This window comes from Phallusia mammillata, chromosome 1 (assembly GCF_965637545.1).
Source record: "Phallusia mammillata chromosome 1, kaPhaMamm4.hap1.1, whole genome shotgun sequence".
NCBI lineage: Eukaryota > Metazoa > Chordata > Ascidiacea > Phlebobranchia > Ascidiidae > Phallusia > Phallusia mammillata.
Window position 1 is genome coordinate 5,102,358 of NC_137252.1, and position 22,584 is coordinate 5,124,941.

Below are 22,584 nucleotides of genomic sequence, written 5' to 3' on the forward strand. Positions count from 1 at the left end.
ACAAAAATGACGCATTGTATGACCCCAAAAAGTTTATAGTACAAAACGACCATATTAAAGCGGTCGAAGCAAGAAAGGCAATACAAACACCACGATTCGAAGAAACGGACACGGAAGATGTCGTATCTTCTTCCATGTCAATTACAGAAGGAGCTGATAGTAATGTATCTCAGACGGCAAATACGACTGTGAACCTTCTGCTGCAAGCACATCGTTTGGACAGGATGTTCTTATGCGTCAAATAAGCGACAATCTTGATCAGTTGGTAAAAAAAATGAAAATTTCCGAAGAGGACGTAAAACTACCAAACACAACCGAGGATGCGAACAACTTGAAAGTTCTTGAAGATGCAACATGTTTGCACGAAATAAAAGGATCCGGATTTGAATTTTATGTAAATGATGATGGTGCAATGGTAAGGTGCGAAGTTTGTTTTCAACATTTGTGCGAGGACAATCCATATATCAAAAAGGTCAAGGAACCTTGGTTAGCCAAAAGATCTTTGATGAATATTGACAAAACAGCTGGAAATTCTTTGTCTTCCGGTCTGGATATAAGCGCTGAACGCTTAAAGAACATAGTTGCAGGACCCAACCAAACCTGGTACAGCTTCAAAAGCATGCTGGTTGAGCACGCGAGTTGTGCGTCCAAACGAAATGGGGGTTTAGGCCACTACAAGGCTTTAGTTTGGAAGAAAAAGAAGAACCGTGTAAGAGGGAGGTTAACGGAAGTGGTGGCCAATCAACTAAGCTGTGCTCTCTTGTTGGTAAAAGTTAAAGCTGCAACACTTCATTATGAATCAATGATTGCATTTCTGCATTGCTGTGCCTCTGACGTTGGCAACATAGGTCATGGCAGGAATCAGTTTAATCAAATGCTCAACGTCTTTCAAGTCCACCTAAGTCGGAAAACAAAAGAACTTTTAACGACACCACTCGCATCAACCGGTTTAATGCCACATTTTGCTACAGCATCCGATAAGTGTACACCAGCGGTTCCCAAACTGGGGTCCGCGGTCCTTTAGGGGTCCGTGAGGCAATTTTGGGGGGACCGCGAAGTGGTTGAAGTAATTCTATAATTCTCAGTTTGTGCCACTAAATAAGTTTAAATCAAAGTAGAATTAAAAATCGACTGTCTCCATTGCTAAACAATAGCCTTTATTGTATGACAGCTATCACAAAATGCAATTGTTTCGCGCACAAACCAGCTAAAATCCTGGAATCAACTTTCGTTTTTATGAAATACAGATTTAGGCTTAAGGACCGCGAGCACTCGAAATAATAGCAAAGGGACCGTTTTGAAAAATATATGAAAAAGTTTGGGAACCACTGGTCTACACCAAACCGCGTAACAAACCATGCTATTATGATACTAGTGCGCTTTAAGGGAAAGAAAATTTCCATACCTATCGACGCCCCTACTGTATACCAGTTTGCAGAGGAAAGTGTGGTCGAAGGCGGTACTGCTTCTCATTTAGCTCGTCAGATATCGGAGGCGTTGTGCGGAACCTCTGTTCAGCTGCAGCAGCAGCAGCAACTGACGTACTTAGTAGCACATCATGCTGATGGACAGTATCAAGCCAGGCAGTTTGAATCGACTTTAAAACAGGTTTATCGCGATGCCTGCTGGCCCGAGTACCACGAAACTTTTTTCGTCGTTGCTTGGGACACGGCCCACTGGATGGATTGTGCCCTTGTGGACATAAAAAACAAGGACTGTAAAGGTTTTTTTGATCGATTAATAAAGCGGTCAAACAAGTTCAACATAATGTTTGGCAGAGGAAAAGGAGCCGCTGAGTACCAAGCCACTCTGCCGTCTTTTGGAAAAACCTAGTAAGCGACATATTTTTCAAAATGCGTTTTTTTAGTGGAATGTCTACTTAAGGTTGGCTAGTTTTCTGTGTTAAAATTTGGAATTTGAAAGATATCTAGTTATCGATATATTTACGGTTAAAAAAACCTAGTAAGTGAAACACAACGCTAAAAGTATTTGGCAAAACCTAGTATTGCTGTTTAACCAATCATGACGGTCGAGTTCGTCACGTGACAACTTTTTTCTCACAGCTGAGTGTTGTCGCCTTGTTCACTTATCTATTGCATTGTGATTTAGTTTTGTTTGCTATTAAGTAAATACCGGTATTTTAAGTTTGTTTAGCTGTAACTATACCATCCAGTTTCAGTGTTTGTTTAATATGGCTACCACAAGAGGAAAACTAATCTTGGCCCTTAAAAAAAACAAAGAATGAAGCTCTAGTTTCCAGTAAGTTTGGATTAAGAAACTTGTTTGCTAGGTTACACTTCTGAAGACATTAAGGTAGAAAAAAAGTTGAGATTAGAAACAGATTGTTAATGTCCAAGAGAATAAAAGTTTGAAATGTTAAAGTTCATGTAAGTACACTTTGATTTCAGCACTATAGCCATAAGCAAAAAAATACCACATAGATTTGGCTCAGAATCAGATTAAGAAACAGGTTATTGTGCTGAAATTAAAACCGCATGAGTGGATGACATTAATCATAACGTGAGTAGTTGTTGTCATTTGCAGTCTTATCTGACATGACTACTGAACATCATTCAACCCATCAAATGATTAGGATTCAAAACTATTTCAGCTCCAAGATGACAGTTCTTGGTTAGGAAGAATTGTGCCACTGGACCAAGATTTGGATAGTTTACCCAAAGAAAATCCATATGTTACAATTTCATCTAAGCTTCAAAGTTTACATGCTGAACCTATTAAAGGTATTTTTCTTTCACGCTTGAAACCTTGCATGATGTTAATTTATGTTGTTAAAAGTTAATGATGATTTTTAGCTTATAAAATATAAATGTTCACAAACAGATAAACATAATCATTTAAGTTTGCTCATCTCAAAGTTAACCATTCCAATGTTTTATTAATATTGATAAGTTTTCATGTCTAAAAATATTATAAAAACTGCTGGTCGCAGGACTTTGCTGGAAGAAGGAAATTCATGAAGGGCACTATTCATAAAACTGCAATGTTGGAGCAAAGATATCCTGCTGCTGTCTGAACTGCCTGGTTGCTGTGGTGCCAAGCTCACAGTTTGTAAAGTGTTTTATATAAACAAATTTGGGAATAAAAACTGATTGTTTATAACTGAATATACTAAATGGTGCAACTCTAGATTGATAGTGTTTTTTACCTTTCTTTTTGACTAGTTTTGTAAATATATGACAATTTAATAATGAAAAAAGAATACTGACAAAACCTTTTTAAGGCAAACAAGCCTTTTTTCCAAACTTACTGAAAGCTGCATGGAGCTTTGTTCTTTTTTTCTTTCTTTAAAAGGTCCAAGATTAGCTTTCCTTGTGTGGTAGCCATACTAGATTTTGTAGTTTAACAAACTATATTTACCGGTTTTGTGATAACATACTGTTATAAGATAAAAATGTGTATAGTAAATCCTTAAATAGTGTATAGTAAAACCTTAAATAAAATATACAAAGAAAAGCTACCTTTCTAGATGTTATATGTTGTTGTTTTTCATTTGTTATGTAAAAACATTTTTGGGGGTGTCATTCAATTGATGGTTAAATTGCTTGATGTTTTTCGTGTTAGACTTTTGTAGCATGGTAAGTTAACCACATCTAGAACTCACAAAAGTTTATGACATGTTTTGCAAAAGTATCTTTGCCATGTGCTTGTGATGTTGTTGAACAAATATACTTTTTATTGGTCCTCAGCACTAGCATGTTGCTATTGCTAATAAAAGCTTTTTGACTGAACATTTGTACTCCATTATTCTTCAAACAGCTTGAAAAATGGTGACTTAAATGTAATAACAAAGTTTATGGAAAAAATAAAAAGCTTCTGTTTGATTTGTGAGGGTGATAAAGCAAAAAAAATCCATCTATTTTTCTGAGCCTAGACTTTTCCAAATTTTATTTTAGTTAGTTTTGCATTTCTTATCCGGTAAAACCTAGTATATCGTTTTTTCATGGATAATAAACAAACTAACAATATGTCGTGAACCGTAGGTATGCCAAAAATTTTTTACTGTAACGTGTTTGTGAAAAACACCAAACAGGTAGACAAAAAAATTATTTTTGGATGCTAACCAACATCAAACGCGTTTTGTGCTTTTTCTCGAAAACTTGAAAATTGCAGTTACTAGGTTTTACCAAACGACGGCAGCACTAAACAGCGTTACGACTTAAAGGGTCATGTTGCAAAAACGTACGCAACAACTAGGTTTACAAGTAGCGCTAACGAACAATTTAGCAGCATATACACCAGTTACGAGGCTTTGATCCGTGCATTTGAGAAAAATCGTGAAACTGCTGATGAATGTGAGGAGATGAAATACCTCATCAAGGGACGTGATTTTTGCATTGACCTTTGTGGTGTGCTAGATTGTCTTGCTCCCATCATCAAGATTATGATTAAGTCACAAAGTTTGAATCAAAATTTGTGGCACATAACGAAATGGTGGCCAAAATTAAAAGCAATAATTCAAAGAATGAAATTAAACCTGTCCAAACAGGTTGAAGAAAAATCACTCTGTCTAGAAAACACATTGTTTCCTAAACTTTACCAGCACTTTATCGACATATGTTCCGAGGAAGGAAAGTTCTGCAACATAAAGTTGGAAGATGGTTGGGTTGTTTGTCCAAACAATGAAGAAATTACCACCGGGTCTGTCAAAAGGAAGGTAATTGAATGGAAGATGCGACAACCTAACGATTGCTTGACTGATTTAATTGGCTTATGTGATGCTTTGCAAAATCGACTGGACGCACGCATGACGAAATGCGTGCCGGCAGCAGCTGACATTTTGGCCGATTGTATGTACCTGCCCGACATTTTGCGTTTGGTTACTGGAAATGTTCATCAGTTCACCACGGGGGAAAGGGCCAGACCGGAAAACCATGGAAATGATAGCTTTGCCAAGTTTTTCAAGTACGTGTGCTCTCTGAATCACGTGAAGGTTTTATGCGGGACAAGTCCGTCTCTCAATTTACATCCTGTTTACGCTCAAAGAGTTTTAAGTGTATTTAAGCAAATTATTTTTCGAGTTGTTTGGGAAAACTTTGCTCAATGTAGAAACGAATGGTTTGATTTAGAAGTGGGTGGCATTGGGTCATCAAAACTGCTTCGATTCGAAGTTTCTTGTTCAGAAATGGATTTGGAAGATAGCTACAAATTTACATTTGAAGATGGTATCTGTCTCGCAGCTCTAAATGAACTTGCTGTTTACCAAAGCTTTTATACGAACGAGGAACTGTTTACAGCTGCCGGTAAAGAGTTTTGCATTGCTCTCGATGTCGCCTTGGCAATGGGTGGGTCCGAGGCAGTCGTTGAATCATACTACTCAGTAATGAAAAGTCAATTAAAAACCGGAGGTCAAGCAAACGACACTCTTGTCCGACGGTCAAACGTTGATTGGGTGTACCCAATGCCTATTCAATGCAGAAACACATTAAAAGAGATGGCAGCACTCTACCTCGACGGATGTGACGAATACAAATTGCCTAGCCACCAGGTGCCTATATTTATTGATGACAGAGGTCGAGCACGTTACACTGATAGCAAGGTCCTTTCACGATTAGGTCAACGAGCTTCGGGTTTTATAATTAATGATCAAGATTAACATTTCCAATTTGACTTTCGTTACGTAACGTGTTTTTGTTTATTCGTGTTCCTTCTATTCTTGTTATTATTTTTCAATTCATTCGTTTCCGTTCTTTTTATCTTGAATCAGTATGAAAACACCCTACTTACCGTGAATATAACAACCTGTCTGTTGATGCTTGCGCATTCCGTTACTACAGCAGTTTTTCATTCATTGTTTTTTGTTTAAACATTGGCGTGCCAAAAAAAAATTCCGCGTGCAGTAACGAAAAAATGGCGTGCAAATTTTTTTTTTTTGAAAAAACAACTCGCGCGTGCCGCTGCCATACTCTGCAGACTGGGTGCGGACCAAGCAAACAACGCAATAGTGTGTTAAGTCGTGCAATCATGATAAGTTTTTGCCAGTCATACTGGGTATGTTGCGAAAAGCATAGTTTGCACAAGAATGCAGTCTTAATGAGTGTTCTATAAGCCGAAGTGGTTAATGGAGAACGAGAAATCAATTGTTGTAAGTCACAATCGATAGAGTTGGTCATGTTTTTAGCTTATAGTATAATAGTAACCGTGCAATCAAAAAAGCTCTGTTTGGGGTCAATCAATTTTGAAAGCAAAATAAGTTACATCTCAGTTGAAACTTGAGTGTTCATGGTCTTTTAAGTGCTTTGGAGTTTAGGATATTGTTTTCTATGTTTCTGATTGCAAGAAATATGTTTTTTACTTGCTAAAATTGACAGTTATGTTTTTTACTTGCTAATATTGACAGTTATGTTTTTTAACTTGCAAAAACTGACAGTTATGTTTTTAACTTATTGATATTGACAGTATCGTTTACGAACGAATGTGACAAATGTTATCATTGCATTATAAAACTGCCCCGATCTTTGGACTCAACGTAAAAGGACAAACATTTGACACAAGAGTCAACATGAGTGGCTCGTTGGCAAACTCTAAACGTCAATTAAATTAAGTTGGTAAACACATATGCGTCATTAGCCGCAAAATAGGTCGCTTTTTTCAGTTTCAAGACTATAATTACAGCTTCATAGATTTTAGTCATTTAGTTTTTAAATGTTTTTGCATGATTGATTGCATGTAAACTGACGTGATTCATTGACTTTCCCTAAAATTAAGTTAATGCTATGCAGAGCGCTTATCATTACCGATCCATTTGCTTACTTTCTCGAAAAGTGTAGTGTAATGTAACAGAATCGTGCTACACGGAATTTTAAGTGCTTTACACAAACAACTACAAACACAGACACACACACACACAAACACACACACACACACACACACACACACACACACACGTTAAATTTTTCAACACAAAAAGGAACATTCAGCAAAAATCAGTCGTAATGTAGGTTTAACTTTTAGACTGCACATTGCTTAATTGTAGAGCCATTGTATATTTCCTTCCTTTTAAGTTATTTGATCTGGCAATGCATGGTTACATATTTCATTCCTTAAAACATATTGTGCCTACCACGCTATTATTGCTATGCTACTTTAGTAAAACCACAAAACGCAGAAGCGACGTACTTAACTCACATGCAACTTCTAAAAGAAACAGCAATACAGTGTAATTACAGTGTAATTATTACACGCTTTACAACCCAGAAGTGTTAGTTTAAGTGGGTGATTCACTACCGAATGTTAAAAACGTAAGCAAAATTTTTTTGTCAGTCGTTGTAGATTGTTTACAAGTTCACAAATGAATTGGTACAAAACATTCACGGATGCAAAGATAATAATCCTAGCTCCCGTTTCATTTTCTGCTCTGGGATCACAACAGCTCTTAGTTTAAACTTTAAAGCGAACAATGCACAGGGAAAGTCGCATATTGCAAGAGTACAACTCATCGACGCGAACACTAAACTGCACTTACTCTAAGCATCCACTTCTGTGGATCTGTATCTAGATGGTGCTCTCTGTTCTGTAGGTATACTGAATTTTCTTCATGTTGAACAACCATTCAACATAACCCGAAAAGCATATCAAACTTACCACCTTAAGTCGTCTGTAACTTCCAGCAAACTTATCGCGGTACAGCTTAAAGAAAAAGTTGCAGCAGACTAATAAACTGTCGTGCGGGTTAGAGTCGGGTTCTTAAACATATTCCATTCAGACCTCTAAAAAAACACGAAACACTAACTTATTGGTCAGTATCAATTTTGCTGTCCAAACTGTTGTGTCATCTCGTGAATTGGTGGTCATGTCTTCAATGTATTTGGTAACTGATGTCCATAGATAAATTCATTAGTGTCCCTCGTTATCCTATAAGTTCTTCTGTTGTCCGTGGAAAGTGAAACATCAAACACGCCTGAGTGTGTAGGCAAAATATCTTCTCGATTGCTAAAGAACATGCCGTGTGCAGTTTTAACACGAGATGACACAGCAGTTTGGACAGCAAAATTGATACTGACCAATGCAATTTAAGGTTTAACCAACCCAAGGGCTTTTTGACAACATTCGGACATTAGCCATTTTCTGGGTGGACAGATGTTACATTGACTGGTTACTCCTGCCCATCTACCGAGAAACAAGCAGGGTTTCTATTGTCTATAGTAGGGATGTGCAACCTTTGTTACTATGGGGCACAAATACCATTGCCAAAATTGGATTGCGGGCTGCACCTGTGTATAGCAAAAAGTGATTTTACTTTGTTGCTTACCATATATGCTTAACTAAACAGTTACATTCGCATTTGATTCTAGTCACACATTGCCTGGTCGCAGAAAAATAGCATTGGGCGCAATTATCTGCTCAAAATATATAATAGTTAGACACGTTTGTCAGTACATATGAAATCCAAGCGTCTCTGCGGACCGCACAATCTTTAGTGAAGGGCCGCATTCGAAGTCCGCAGGTTGCCCACCCCTGATCTTATAAAATGCCGTTCAGCACGAAAATTGGGACGCATTTATACGCTGCACGCTGCACGCTGCACGCTGCACGCTGCACGCTGCACGCTGCACGCTGCACGCTGCACGCTGCACGCTGCACGCTGCACGCTGCACGCTGCACGCTGCACGCTGCACGCTGCACGCTGCACGCTGCACGCTGCACGCTGCACGCTGCACGCTGCACGCTGCACGCTGCACGCTGCACGCTGCACGCTGCACGCTGCACGCTGCACGCTGCACGCTGCACGCTGCACGCTGCTATCGCTCATATTTAAGAGACACTATCAGGAAGTCCAACAATCGTTTTGGATTCGATCTTTCCTCGGAGGTACAAACCGCTCAAGCGAAAGCCACAACCTTTCGTAATTCCTTGCCTGGTGCACCAACTGCTGTGACTACCGATGTATCACAGTACAGTATATCATCGGAGCTGTTCTTAGGCAATCTACTAATAAGTAATAATGCCTGTCGCTCATTGGTATTCTTCAAGCGCTTGCGACCACCCGAAACTGAAATAGAGTGTCTTTTGAGGGAACTGCTCGCCTTCCATCTCGCTATCCATCGTTTGCGCTATTTTTTGAAAAGTCGCATGTTTAATGCTAACACCGATCACAAGCCTTTGACCTTTGCTTTCACCAAAGTGTCCGCTCCCTGGTCAGCACGCCATCTACGTCATTTAATCGCCATTTCTAAGTATTACACAGATGTGCGACACATTAAAGACAAACAAGACGACGTCGCAATCGCACTCTCTTGCGATTCCAATCGGGTTTTGGGGGGCACTAACAACTACTTGGAATTCCTTTGAAGCTCAACTGCTGTTTATAACTTACCGTCAACACGCAAACTTTTGCTTTACAGTTTGTTGGCACGGTTTAAACGCCATGTTGCATTCTGGTAAAAGGGGTATCCATTGTCAAAACGCAAAATATCAACGCCATGTGCGTGCACCGCTAGTTAACTACTTATTTTGTCATGCATTTTTCAACATATAAACGTGGACATTGTTGAACCGCTAGCACCCTCAGAGAAACGGATACCTTCTTACCTCATTCGACCGTTTTACTCGCCGGCTTGAAGCAATTTTTATGCCTGATGCTACAACCATATAGTATACATTAGATTTTCCGTTTCGAGATTTTTTTCGACAGATCTTCTGATCGCTGCAAACAGTTCACTACAAAGTTATGAATGGTTTTCACCCAGGTTCTTCGAATTTAACTTCACCGAAGAACCATGTTTAAAGCTCATACTCTGGCGGAACGCTTATCATCGCCTCATGAAAAGCGCAATCGTGTCAGGACTAGTATAGGCTCCCCTAAGTTATGCTAGGAATCAGCCCAGCTCGGAAGAACAGCAAGCTTTACCCAATCCAAAATTTATCATTGCCTCAAGTTTGATTTATCTATAAATTACCGATCAGTCATACATGGGCAGTTGTTACAGTCCATGGCTAAAAGTGGGATAGACACTTGTTTATACCCCTGAAATTTAACATCGGCCTTTTGATGGCCCGCTCGTGCAATATGCACTGTGCAAGTACGATAACACTTGGGTGTTCCAAACATAAATATGTCAAAATTAAGATAACCCTTACATGTCCCAAGCCTAAACACGAGAAAACTACATACCTCGGCGCATGGCAAAAATGACACAACATTTTTAATTCGTACACTTTGTATTAAAAAGAACATTTCGCTTTCAATCAATGCTGCCAGTGATGCCCGTAGTGCACGTCCTCATTCCATTCCCCAGCTCTTGCTCACAGTGTAATAAAACATCTGTAAACAGAATGACTGCAAGTTAGTTCAGACTTTTAAAACTTACACATGTGATGCGAAAAATAAAAGGCTAAACCGACTTGTTGAAAAGTAGACGTCATAATTCTGCAACTTATTACACACACAACAACTATTTTAGTCTATTTTGTTTCAAGACAGTTAGTTAAAAGAACTTGAACATACACACCAAGAACTTACCACTTATCACAGACGGTGTACATCACGGTTTCCCAAACCTATGCTGGTACGTTTTTTGCTTGAAGATTCTAAATAATTCCTTTAATATCACAGACTAGAAAGATAGAAAAACAGTACGAACAAGCACACAAAGTTGTTAAAAAGAGTTGTAGAGACGACAAAAAGTTTTGGACTGAAACGCTATGTGCGGACGCACAGAAAGCAATGAACAGAAATGACACTAGAGCGCTATTTGGAATAATTAGGCATCTGACAAAGACAGGAAAAAGCTCCAGTGTACCAATTAAGGACAAAACTGGAAAAACTCTTCTAACCGAGGAAGAACAAAACATGCGATGGTACGAACACTTTAAGGAAATTCTGAACCAACCAGAACCTTACGAACTGCCTACTTTTGAAGATGAAGATGGACCAACGATGGAAGTAGATATGGGTGACATCACAACAGAAGAAATTTCCAGTGCACTGAAAAAACTCAAAAACAACAAAGCTGCAGGTCTCGACCAAATTTCTGCTGAGATGCTAAAAAATGGAGGGAATGCACTGATTGCACAGTTGACAAAGCTATGCAACTTATGTTGGAAAATGCAGACTGTACCATCTGATTGGAAAAAAGGAGTAATTGTGAAACTTCCAAAAAAGGGAAATCTAGGCATTTGTGGTAATTGGCGAGGAATCACACTGCTATCTGTTCCAGGGAAAGTGTTCTGCTGCGTGCTTCTGCACAGATTAAAGACATCCTTAGATGAGAAGTTGAGAGAAGAACAGGCAGGCTTTCGATACAACAGGTCGTGCTGTGACCAGATCTTTGTTCTCAGAAACATTGTGGAGCAGTGCCTTGCATTTCAGAAACCCCTGTTTGTCAACTTCATTGACTTCAGGAAGGCATTTGATAGTGTGCATCGCAACACTGTATGGCAGGTGTTACAAAAATACGGTGTTCCACTCAGGTTTATAGATACCTTCAAAAACATCTACGAAGGATCGAGCTGCTGCGTAAAAGTTCAGTCAGGAAACACAGAGTTCTTTAGAATCAACACAGGTGTGCGCCAAGGCTGTGTCTTATCACCCCTACTATTCATTACCACTATCGACTATGTGATGAGAAAGGCAATGAATTATCCAAAGTTCGGCATCTCATGGACAAACCACAAGCGTCTTACAGATCTCGACTTTGCAGATGACATCGCCTTGCTCGCAGAGTCGATGACAGATCTTCAAGAAATGACCAACTCATTGGCCAAAAATGCAGCAACAGCCGGTCTGACGATCAACAGCGACAAGACTAAGTTACTTCGAGTTGGAGGGGAAACTCAGTCCAACGTACATTTAACCATCAATGGAATTGAGCCTATTAACAACATCACAAGCTTTACCTATCTTGGCAGTGTGTTCACAACAGATGCTGATGTGGAGGCCGACATAAATGCCCGCATCGGAAAAGCTGCTTCGGCCTTCAGAAGGCTCAAAACAGTTTGGTCAAGCTCGAAGGTTTCGAAACTGGTAAAGATCAAACTGTACCAGTCAATTGTAATGCCCACCGTTCTATATGCCAGTGAAACCTGGAAAATGACAGTCAAGCTGAAAAAGCACATAAACGCTTTCCATCAGCGTTGTCTTCGAAGGATCCTAAATATCACATACAAGGACCACATTACAAATGATGAGGTGTACCAAATTAGTGGTACCAAGCCTTTATGCGCCATCATGTCGACGCGGAGATTTAGACTTGCAGGGCATGTGTTACGCATGTCAGACGAACGGGCTCCAAAAATCGCTATGAGCTGGACACCGCAAGGGAAAAGAAAAAGAGGTAGACCAAAGCTTACCTGGAGGGAGACTTTCCGCAAAGATCTAGAAATGAGAGGGTTAAACATAAAGGAGATAGAGGAAATTGCAAAAGACAGAAAAAAGTGGAACAATCTTGCTGCCCAATGCGCCCAAGAGCGTGGGAAACTATAATAATAATAATAAAATATCACAGACTACACTGTTCGCCATTGTTGTATAGCAAACGACAATTCCATTTAAGCTGTCTTGAAAGTTGCTGACAAGGTTTCGAAAAAGTCATAACAGTGACATTGTAAAACCTCTCACACCAACTGCCACACTTTGTAATAAACACGAGGCACAAGTAGCAAATAATTAGCCTATCACATTCAAATACATACTCACAACTAAGCAAAAGCTGATTTCTTTGTATCATGATGTTTTTCGATTTATTCATAAAAGTGACAATCCAAACGTTTTGGGATTTATAACAAAGAGAATCAGAAACAAATTAACAATAATGAGAAATCAACTCACAAAAAAGTTCAACATAATTGAATACCCATTTAAAGATGAAACTAAACCTAACAAGGAAAGTGAAATTGGATTCCAAGAAAAGATGAAAGAATACCAAAATATGGTGACAACCAATTTCACGAAAATAATGCAGGGTGTTTTTGAAGACTGTTACACTTTAATGGGCGAACCCCCATGTTCGTTTGCAGTGCTAGGATTAGGATCCCTGGCTAAAAACGAAGTAACTCCATTCTCAGATTTTGAAAGCATTCTGGTGTTGCAAAACAATGTTGAGATTGACGATGCTGTGATGAATTACTTTCGAAACTACGCAATGTTGGGTCAACTCGTGGTTATCGGACTGGGAGAAACGATTCTACCAGCAATGAGTATAAAGTCTCTGAATGATTTTGAGTCAGAAGGTGGTAAATGGTTTATTGATGTTGTAACGAGACGCGGACTTTCTTTTGACGGTCTTCTACCTCATGCTTGTAAAAATCCATTGGGAAGATTGCCGACCGAAAACAAACCTTGGCACACAGAATTAATACAAACTGTGGATAACATGTTGAGGTTTGTTGATGAGAATTTAGAGCTCAAGGAAGGTTATCATCTGGCAGATATCATTTCACATTCAGTATTTGTTGCTGGTGGCGAAAAAGAAGGTCAATCAACTGGTGAAGAAGTGGCTGCGAATTTTCACAGTCAAATAAGGATCAGATTTGAAACAAAGTTAAAAAGTCAGAAAAACAAAAGTCAAATTATTAACTCTATGCAAAACGACATTGCAACTTACAGTTTCCAAAAGTTAAAACATGGCCAGTCCGTTCATGTTAAGAAAGATCTGTACAGAGGAATTACCATATTATTGCCACAATTAGCAATGCTGCTTGGCATTGTACTGACCCAGTGGGTAGACAATTAACAACACTGCCGTATATCTGACTCTAATAAACAAACAAACTATCACTGTCGAAACAAACCTAAAAAGACGCAAACCGGTTTAACGTTCCCCCATTATATTTCAATAAGGCATGCCACGAAAGCGCCTCTTGCGGCTAAACACGCAACACAAAAGTCACCGCGCACGAATCAACTGTGAGACATCAATTCTAATGCGTACTCTAGTCACTTAAGGTAGCTTAAGGTAACTTAAGGTAACTTTAGATAACTTAAAGTAACTCTAGATGACTGATTTTTAGTTTGAAACACGTCGGTCTTTATAGCGTTCAGGTCATATAGTTGTTATGCGGCATAGTTATAAAAACGTACGCCCGAAAAGATTAACTGTGTTCTAAACCGTAATTATTCTTTAAATTGCTTATAGAAGTGTCAAGTTTAACATGGCTGGAAGCAGATTAAGACGTTGCTTCACGTTAACACGTAAGGGGACGATAAAACGATAGCCTTAAGCAGTAATTGACCGGTTTAGTGATAAGAAAAACAGGTTTAAATAGCCGGTCAAGCTTTTGTGTAGAAAAAAGGCGAGTTATGAACGGGTTTGACCGGGCCAATGGCTACGTCACACAATTACATGCAAGTTTTAAAATTAAAAGTCCAAAGTCCGATGTATTTTGAATTAAAAGTCCAAGGTCCGATACAGCATCAAGGGAGATTCTGGTTACGAAGTTATCCAATGCTTACAAGAAAAAAAATTGATAGATGATGACTTTGCTGTTGACCTTAAAATTGCGGTTGCCATTGCCAACTATGCTCGTGCAAAAACCTATTTCAACAAAGGGGCGCAATGGGATGCATTAGCTGGTGGAAAAGCCAATCCCAATCAGAAAGGAACCGACGTTTTGGATATTGTTTCAATTTCCGGTTTGCAACATTTGATTTGTGTCGGAATTTACTTCCAAGAATCATTGGAAACATCGCTTGACAACACTTGTGAATTTAAACCACTAACAAGAACTATCGACAATATTCTTCCAGGGAATGTTTTGTTTCGTTTTGAGCAATACGATCAAGCGATTGCCTGGTTTACTACGCAGTTGGAATGCGTTTCCGGAGACTTTATAGAGATCGTACCCGAACAAATCTCCCGCATTCACCTTATGCTCGGCAGATGTTACTACAGCAAGAATCAATACGATATTGCTTCCCATCATCTCATTGAAGCCGATAATAATTGCAAATCTGAAAATGATTTGGTACGAGGTCGCATTTTGCTTTTCCAGGCACTTAACGCACAAAAACTAGGACAAGTAGAAAAAACTCATAGTTTGATGGAAAAGGCTTACGATTGCTTTAGCAAATCGAAATCGTCCGAGGCAGACGAATACACCCTTGAATCGTTTGTGGATATACTACAATATTTATGTAAAGCCAATAACGATTTGGTTCCGGAACTAATTGAAGTCATGGTTATCGCTGGGGACCGTCTTTTGCATAAAAACAATGCACCATTCTTAGCAATCACGCATTACCAGAACGCCTTGTATGAGATGGAGAAATACTATAAGGACGAAAGACACACATTACTTATGATATATGTTAAGGAAGCCACAGCGATATGTGAAGGAAAGTTGGGTCATTATGTTTCCGCGATTGATCTCTGGTTGGATTTTACCCAAAGGAGTATAAACATGCTAAAGCAACATGCTTTTGAAATCTCATTTAGACCAGGGTACGACCCGATCGACTCCCTGTTAAAACATGTGTCCGACATAAAACATGCATTGTACAACAGTCAACAACGTCCCTATGCAACTGAAATTTGTTGCAAGCTTATCAAGATCGTCGATGAGTGGCTAACACTTCGACCTTCTGACAATCTCTTTCGATTCAGTGCAACGATGAACGACATTCTCGGAGATCTTTACAACATAAGCAATAAAAAAAAGTTTCATAATCTTGCTATTCAGCACTATAGGAAGGCAAAGAAGACTTTTGAACTGTTGGATCCGAGTACGACATACTCTAAAGATTGTGAATTTATTCTACGCCTTCTCAAAACATTACCTCTTCGCTTTTTAATGTTTAGTGCACTACATTTTCAAGATTATTTAAATGTTTTGAAGCTTTCATTGGACGACTGCAGTGTCCTAGAGAACACTTATTTGTTATCGGAAATTCTTACAGTTGTTGACTCGCTTATAGATTCAGCAAGGGATCGCGATAATGACTGCGAAGTATTGACTGATTTCCTTTCAAAACTCATTCGGTACACAGTCCACAAGGGCGTGAGTGAGAAGATGTGTAAAGTTCTTGTGAAATCGGTTACTCTCTTTTCTTCACTGAATTCTGCTAAATCCACAAAAACAGTACAGGAAATTGTGGGAATATATTCAAACATGAAAAATGATAAACGAAAATTTTCTAATTTTCTTATTCTATTAGTCACAACAATCATAGAAACATTTCCCAGTTTGATGGTTAATGTACAAACAACATCCCAATTGCAAAAAATTTTACATGATGACAGAGTAGAGGAAACAGAAAAAGAACGATTTTTCCTCAACGTTGCTGTGTTTAATCGTTTTCAGCAAATCATAGACTTAACAGATGCTGTGGCTCTGCTGAAACCACTACCTATCAACACCAAGGCTACAATATTAATGCAAATGTCAGCAGCAGAATGTTTAAGAAAAAATCGAAATTTTTCCGAGGCAATAATGGCATACAACCTAATCCCGGTAGAGCTAACAAACACATTAAATATGTCAAACGATGAAAAGCAATTAATACTTGTCCAGGTTATGCTCAGAACTGCTTTAGTTTGGTTGGAAGGGAATCAATCAAATCTAGCTGTTTTATCTTTCAAACATGCTCTGCAGCACATCGAATCTCTGGAAAAGAAAAATATTGTGTTGGATCAACCTGTAAGCCAGTTGTTTAAAATAGCCGAGCAGTTACAAAAACGCAATGCACTTGACGATTTTCTCATATACAGGAACTTACTGCTAAACGGGGACTTACACAACATTTTAAAACCAACTAATATTGAGGAACTGCATTTGCTTGTTCAGTTTACAAACACGCCATATGATGGAATAGATCGAGTTGACAGATTACCAGAAATCCTGTACAAAGTTGCATTGTCGCCAATGTTAAGTTCTTGTAATGATGAAGATAATCAGAAGAAAGTCGTTGATTCACTGCTTGAAAGCATTGTCGCCCTTTCAACCGAACTACGTTCTGATGTCGATCTCCAACCATTGGCTTATGCACTACGCGAGATTTGCAAAAACAAACTAGATTGTTCTGCACATCTACTTCAGAGCCTGATTTCTTCGGTAGGTAAAATATAGTGTCAACTCATTTGAACTATCTTTGCTGGTGTTGTTATTGGCCAAAACGTAACACAACTTTACCTAAATCATTAGTGTTGCTTTGCTATACTTCTGCTTCTGTTAATGTACATAAACGTGACATTTTTCCAACCGGGAACAGAAGGTCTTGTATGAGTAACAAACAAATTTGTGTTATTCAGAGCTTGATTTTTTCATTGGAGAGAAAACTTCATCTGTACGATTTCCTTGTAGCCCTACTGAGCTTTTCAACTATCTTCATGGCAAAGGATCTTCCATCTGACGCCGTACGTTTTCTATTGAAAGGCTTGAAAGGAATCAGACAAAGAAAAATGCGTGCAAAAGAGCTGGAAAGGTAGGAATAATTTGTTAAGATTTAACACTTTAACATATATCATCGTCATCTCTACTAATTGTTCTTCCTATTTTGCAACGTTGCTGTTCATACACATATTTATACATATCTATAAATAAGTTACAAATTTTAGATTTTGTACAGTTAAACACGTATATATTTTAACAGGTTTGAAGTGGCTTTTTTAGCACAACTCAGTTGGTGCTGTATGAAAACGAAGGACCTGACCGCAGCGTGGAAGCATCTTACACCAGCATTAAGAATTTCTGCTTCATTTGCTGTTGACGAAACATTTCATCAAAAACAATTGACAGTTTGTGAGTCCAAATCACGCACTAAGGAGACATTGATGAAATCTGTCAGATATTTGTTGAAGCTGGTCAAATCCGATTATTTTCATCAAATTCCTGGACCGCCTTGTGACTTTTACTCAGACACATATACATTATTACCCTCGTACTGATTCGATATTTGGTTACCTGTTGTTTGACTGACACATAGGATACCAAATTCTAACTAGAGCTAAAACTGTTTTGGGTTGCAGCCAGAGATGGCACTCAATGGCTGTACATTTGCGTTCTAAACCAGTTCTGTACTATAAAAGTTTGCAATGCATTGTTCTGCTCACTGTTTTATGTCCAGCTTATTCCGGCGACTTAACGCTTAGATTACGAGATCAACTTTTATAGCATTACTCCAAAGTGACTTTGTCACAAATTAACTGGCATTTGGCGCTTGTGTTTGGTTTGCAAATAACCCTATTGCTTTCGCGACGTATACTTTAGTAGGACTGTTTATTACATGTGCGAAAAATCTCTGCCAATGTTTTTGTGGGGCCCTTGTGTGAAATATCGTATATGGTGAAAGCTGAATACATAATCGGAAGGCTAAATAATAAATATGCGAATAATCCACAATTTTGCACATACGCAATACGTATTTAACGCAATTTGTAGAGTGCATGGTTTTACGTTTATTGGCTAACTTCATTATTTTTTGTGCTAAAATGTTAATTTTATTTTATCAGTCTAAGGATTTAGTTTTGATCCACCAAAACATGTCCTTTTTCAATTCTGACGACGAGTTGTTTTATTACCTGAAATAAATTATTGCTTTTCTTCGCCCGGTTTGATGCCGCAAACAAAAAATGCTTGCTTTGTTGTAGTAGTTTAGCTTGTTAAATCGTGCACAATCTGTTTCGTTGGCTGATTGTTCATTCTGGGGCGATATTAGACCTTCGATAACAAGCGGGCTCGAAAAGGTTTATTGGGTAAGACTTGAAAGAGGGGGAAAAGTAATCAAATTTTTTCCACCTGACTATAGCGCTAAGACGTAACAGAAGTTACGAACTTCAGAGTCAGTTTAAGCCGTTTTCTTTGCATTGTCCTACACCACATGTTATAAATTATTATTGACCAAAAGTATCCAGAAAATTTGCAAAGTGACAACTTTAGTAATAGATCATAACCATCAACAGCATGTCTTAACTGACGATCACTGCTTTTTTTAAAAATAAAATAAAAATATTTGGCACTAAAACAAATAGAGAAATGGTAGAGAGAAGGTAGGGAGAATTGGTAAGAAATGGTCCTGCCTCGAATACCTTAGAAACTCCATCGGCACCCACCGCCGTTGATATATCCCTACATAGGCGTACCTTTCCTATTTTTCTTATCTTTATTTTCATTTTTTATCCCTCGATTCAGTGCCCAGGGTTGCGCTTGTTTTGTTTGGGTTTTGAGCTTGGTTCAGATAGCGTTGATAGTTTGAAACAGTAATATCTTGTTTCAGTGTTTTACTGCTTTTATTATTTTTTAGCGTGTTTGTTTTAGCAATCATTTTTATATCGACTTGTATTTCAATTGCAGGAACTGATGATGTCACGCTGGAGAAATATATATTCCTTTATTTAAACCAACTGAATCTCTTTAACCAAGGTTTTTATAGTCCATTGGTTTTAATGTATTATTCAGAAAATTTGCAATTACCCTAAGACCCCAATTAACTGCAGCCGTTGGTTCGAATCAAACCCAGCTGATAGGAGTAAAAAAGAGCATCAGTTTATACACGTAACGTGCACGACAAATGGAATCTTTATCACATAAATATGGTAATGAAGTAGCAACAAAGTAAGGAGCGAGATATCAGGGAGGTAACACTGCATCGGAGCGTGTTGCAGACAGTGTTTGACTTTGGCACACCAACTAGAGCAAAATCGCGTCTTAAAACATAAAGCAGTTGCGTCTACTTATGACACTCGTTTTACGAAGTACAGAATTGTCTCAGCAGTTTGTTGAATCTTGAGACAAAGCGCTAACGCTAGCCCTTATGATTAAAAGCTGGTTCATGCAAGATGCCCATGGCACCTCAATAACACAACAAATTTTGCTACCTTACCAATTATAATTCGACTTATATATCAGCTATTGCTGACAGGCATAATATAAACTTTATAGAGCTCTGATGGCAAATGTAATTTTATTCCGACGTTTTGACGTCATATACAGGTCGTCCACATCAGTGTAAATAACACTGAGTGCGACTAATACAGTGGATGATAAACAAAGGAAAAAAGAATAGAACGCAAGCACGTCACAACGCAACGAAAACACCGTGCTTGCATTTGCCAGAAGAGCTCTATAAACTTAATGATTCGACCTAGTTAGGTATTCAAACCTAAACTAATAACACCACCCACAGGATTCTCCGTTTCAGGTCAGATACTCTGGTACTTGTGTTGTGGTGCTAGTTAGGCACATCGTCCTGACTCTCATCATTAATTAAGCGAAGTTCGCTTTTTGCATGCAGGTAAACAAAGAGCGACTACACAAAACACGAAATAGTGTGTTTGGCGCTCATAAGTTAAAAATTCCATTTCTGTTATATGTTACAACAGATACCGTAAATACTGGATTTTATTAAGTGGTCCACAGTTTTCAGTGCAACTGAAAAAGGGCTTAACTGACTCGTTGGGGAGGAACCATTGGCACACTCAGTTGTGTATAGTTTTAAGATGTTAATTTCAGATATGCTTTCTTTTACCTCGACAAATAAATTCAACCCCACAGAAAAAGGTTTAGCGCTGCGAAGATTATCCACGTTATTTCGAACAGCATACTTCCTTGTGTTTTTAAACAGTGATTAATGGCTTCGATGGTCGTGCTATGTGTCATTCAACTGTCATCTTCCATTCGGGCTTTATTGATTCGTGATCCACGTGCGATATCCGGTGATTGTGAGACTTCGAAACTCAATATACCTCAATATTTCCAAAGGAAGAACTTCTTAAACTCCGGTGCTTGTTGCAGCAGTCTAACAAGTATGTGTTGGTTTTTATGGATATCAGAGTGTGCGTTTTTGCAATCACTAGTCTCTGCAGTATTTTAACTTTGCAAAATATGTCGTAATGACAATTGCACAGCAGTTTGATTTAGCTTACATGCAGGAATATACTAAAACGGAAATAGTAACAGTCGTGCAAACATGTTAATCATTTGTCGGTCATGCCGGTTATGTTGCAAGAGGAATAAGATCAAACAAAAACGGATGTAACTTTGTTGCAGACTCCAATGTAGATGATGAAGATAAGAAGACAAATACGTTTTCCCAAAGCAAAAGGAGTCGTAGCTCAATTAGCAGTACAAATTGTGTAACTTGTATTGAAAAATGCAGTGTTGAAAGTTTAATTGTTGAATCCCTAATAAGGTCTAACATAGTTTCAATATACGAATATGCATCCTATTTGTGTCCTATTTGACTTTTTGGACGGTTGTAAATAAGAGTGGTGTTGTTGGTTTTGGTAATTTATGCATGAATGTAGATTGGTTAAAGAAGTGGAGACGTTTTTGGAAAATGTGTTTTTCCAACACGTCAGGAAAAAAATATTTATTTTTAGTTGCTACTCTACATTCATTCTCTAAGTTTTAAAAATTGTAGTTCGTTGCTGTTTGTCTTGGTTAAACTAGGCCAAATTTTTACTTGCAACTGCTTCTGACTTAAATATGTGCAACAATCAAAAATAAAAGAACTTCAACAACAACATCAACATGGAAAGCCGGTTAGGTAAGAAACTAATTTCTACAATTGATACAAATTGTAACAAAATACAATTTTCGATTTGCAAGACACGTTTTTCATGAACATCAACGTCATTTAAAAAAATTGCATATAAAAACACATTTTTGTATACCTGAATGCTCTGAGCTTTTGACGAAAAAGTGGAAAAAAAATCCACTAAACCGAATGCTGTCATGCACTTTCAGAGCAACAAGAAAGAGAACTTGTGGCGAAACTTAAAACATTCTGCAATGCGAAGGGAAAGGAAGAAAATATTTTTGAATCCTCCAAAATTATTGCTTCATTAGGAGAAGTCTACCATAAAAAATTTAACTATAACACAGTGCTAAAACTGGCCAGATTCGATGCATTGAAAAGTGCTGCCTTGTATCAGGCTGCATTAGAGCGATGTAAGAAAAGGCCAACTTTGTTCCGCGCAATAAAACAAAAATTAATATCCTTGTACGATGATATATTTTGTGCAATCGACCAAAGAAACAACACAGAATTGATGGCAGAGATAATCAAGCAAAGTAGGAATAACTTAGATGCAATGAGAAATCAATTGATAGAAAAATTTAACCAAATAAATTACCCTTTCAAACTTGAAACTAAAAGCAATAAGGAAGAAGAGATTAAGTTTCAAACTGTACTAGAAGAATACCAAAATGTTGTAACTGAACAATTTACTCAACTTATGAGAAATATTTTTGATCGTTGTTCCAAAGTAATAGGCAAACCCCCATGTTCTTTTGCAGTGCTGGGTTTAGGGTCTCTAGCCAAAAACGAAGTAACACCTTTCTCTGACCTTGAAAGTATTATTGTGTTGCAAAACAATGCTGTAGTTGACGATACTGTGATGAACTATTTTCGAAACTACGCAATGATGGCTCAACTTGTGGTCATCGGACTGGGAGAGACAATTCTACCAGCAATGAGTGTAAAGTCTCTGAACGATTTTGAGACAGAGGGTGGTGACTGGTTTGTTGATGTTGTAACGAGACGCGGACTTTCTTTTGATAGTCATCTACCTCATGCTTGTAAAAATCCATTGGGAAGATTGCCGACCAAAGAAAAACCTTGGCACACAGAATTGATACAAACTGTGGACAATATGTTAAAGTTTGTTGATGAGGAAATAGAGCTGAAGG

General features: G+C 38.3%; 1 protein-coding gene and 1 long non-coding RNA gene across 3 annotated transcripts; both read left to right on the plus strand.

Moving 5' to 3' along the window:
- The first annotated feature begins 258 nt into the window (after positions 1 to 258).
- LOC145205837 (uncharacterized) lies at positions 259 to 5,828 on the plus strand. Its single transcript, XM_080078482.1, has 3 exons — positions 259 to 994; positions 1,318 to 1,814; positions 4,159 to 5,828. The coding sequence occupies exons 1-3, from the start codon at positions 275 to 277 to the stop codon at positions 5,612 to 5,614; spliced, it is 2,673 nt and encodes an 890-aa protein (XP_079934608.1). The 5' UTR covers positions 259 to 274; the 3' UTR covers positions 5,615 to 5,828.
- LOC145205853 (uncharacterized) lies at positions 2,267 to 3,749 on the plus strand. Of its 2 annotated transcripts, XR_013853719.1 has the most exons (3): positions 2,267 to 2,387; positions 2,545 to 2,741; positions 2,951 to 3,749. It is a non-coding gene; the product is annotated as an uncharacterized LOC145205853 (long non-coding RNA). The 2 variants fall into 2 exon arrangements; XR_013853718.1 differs by having other exon boundaries at positions 2,267 to 2,741.
- Positions 5,829 to 22,584: the final 16,756 nt, after the last annotated feature.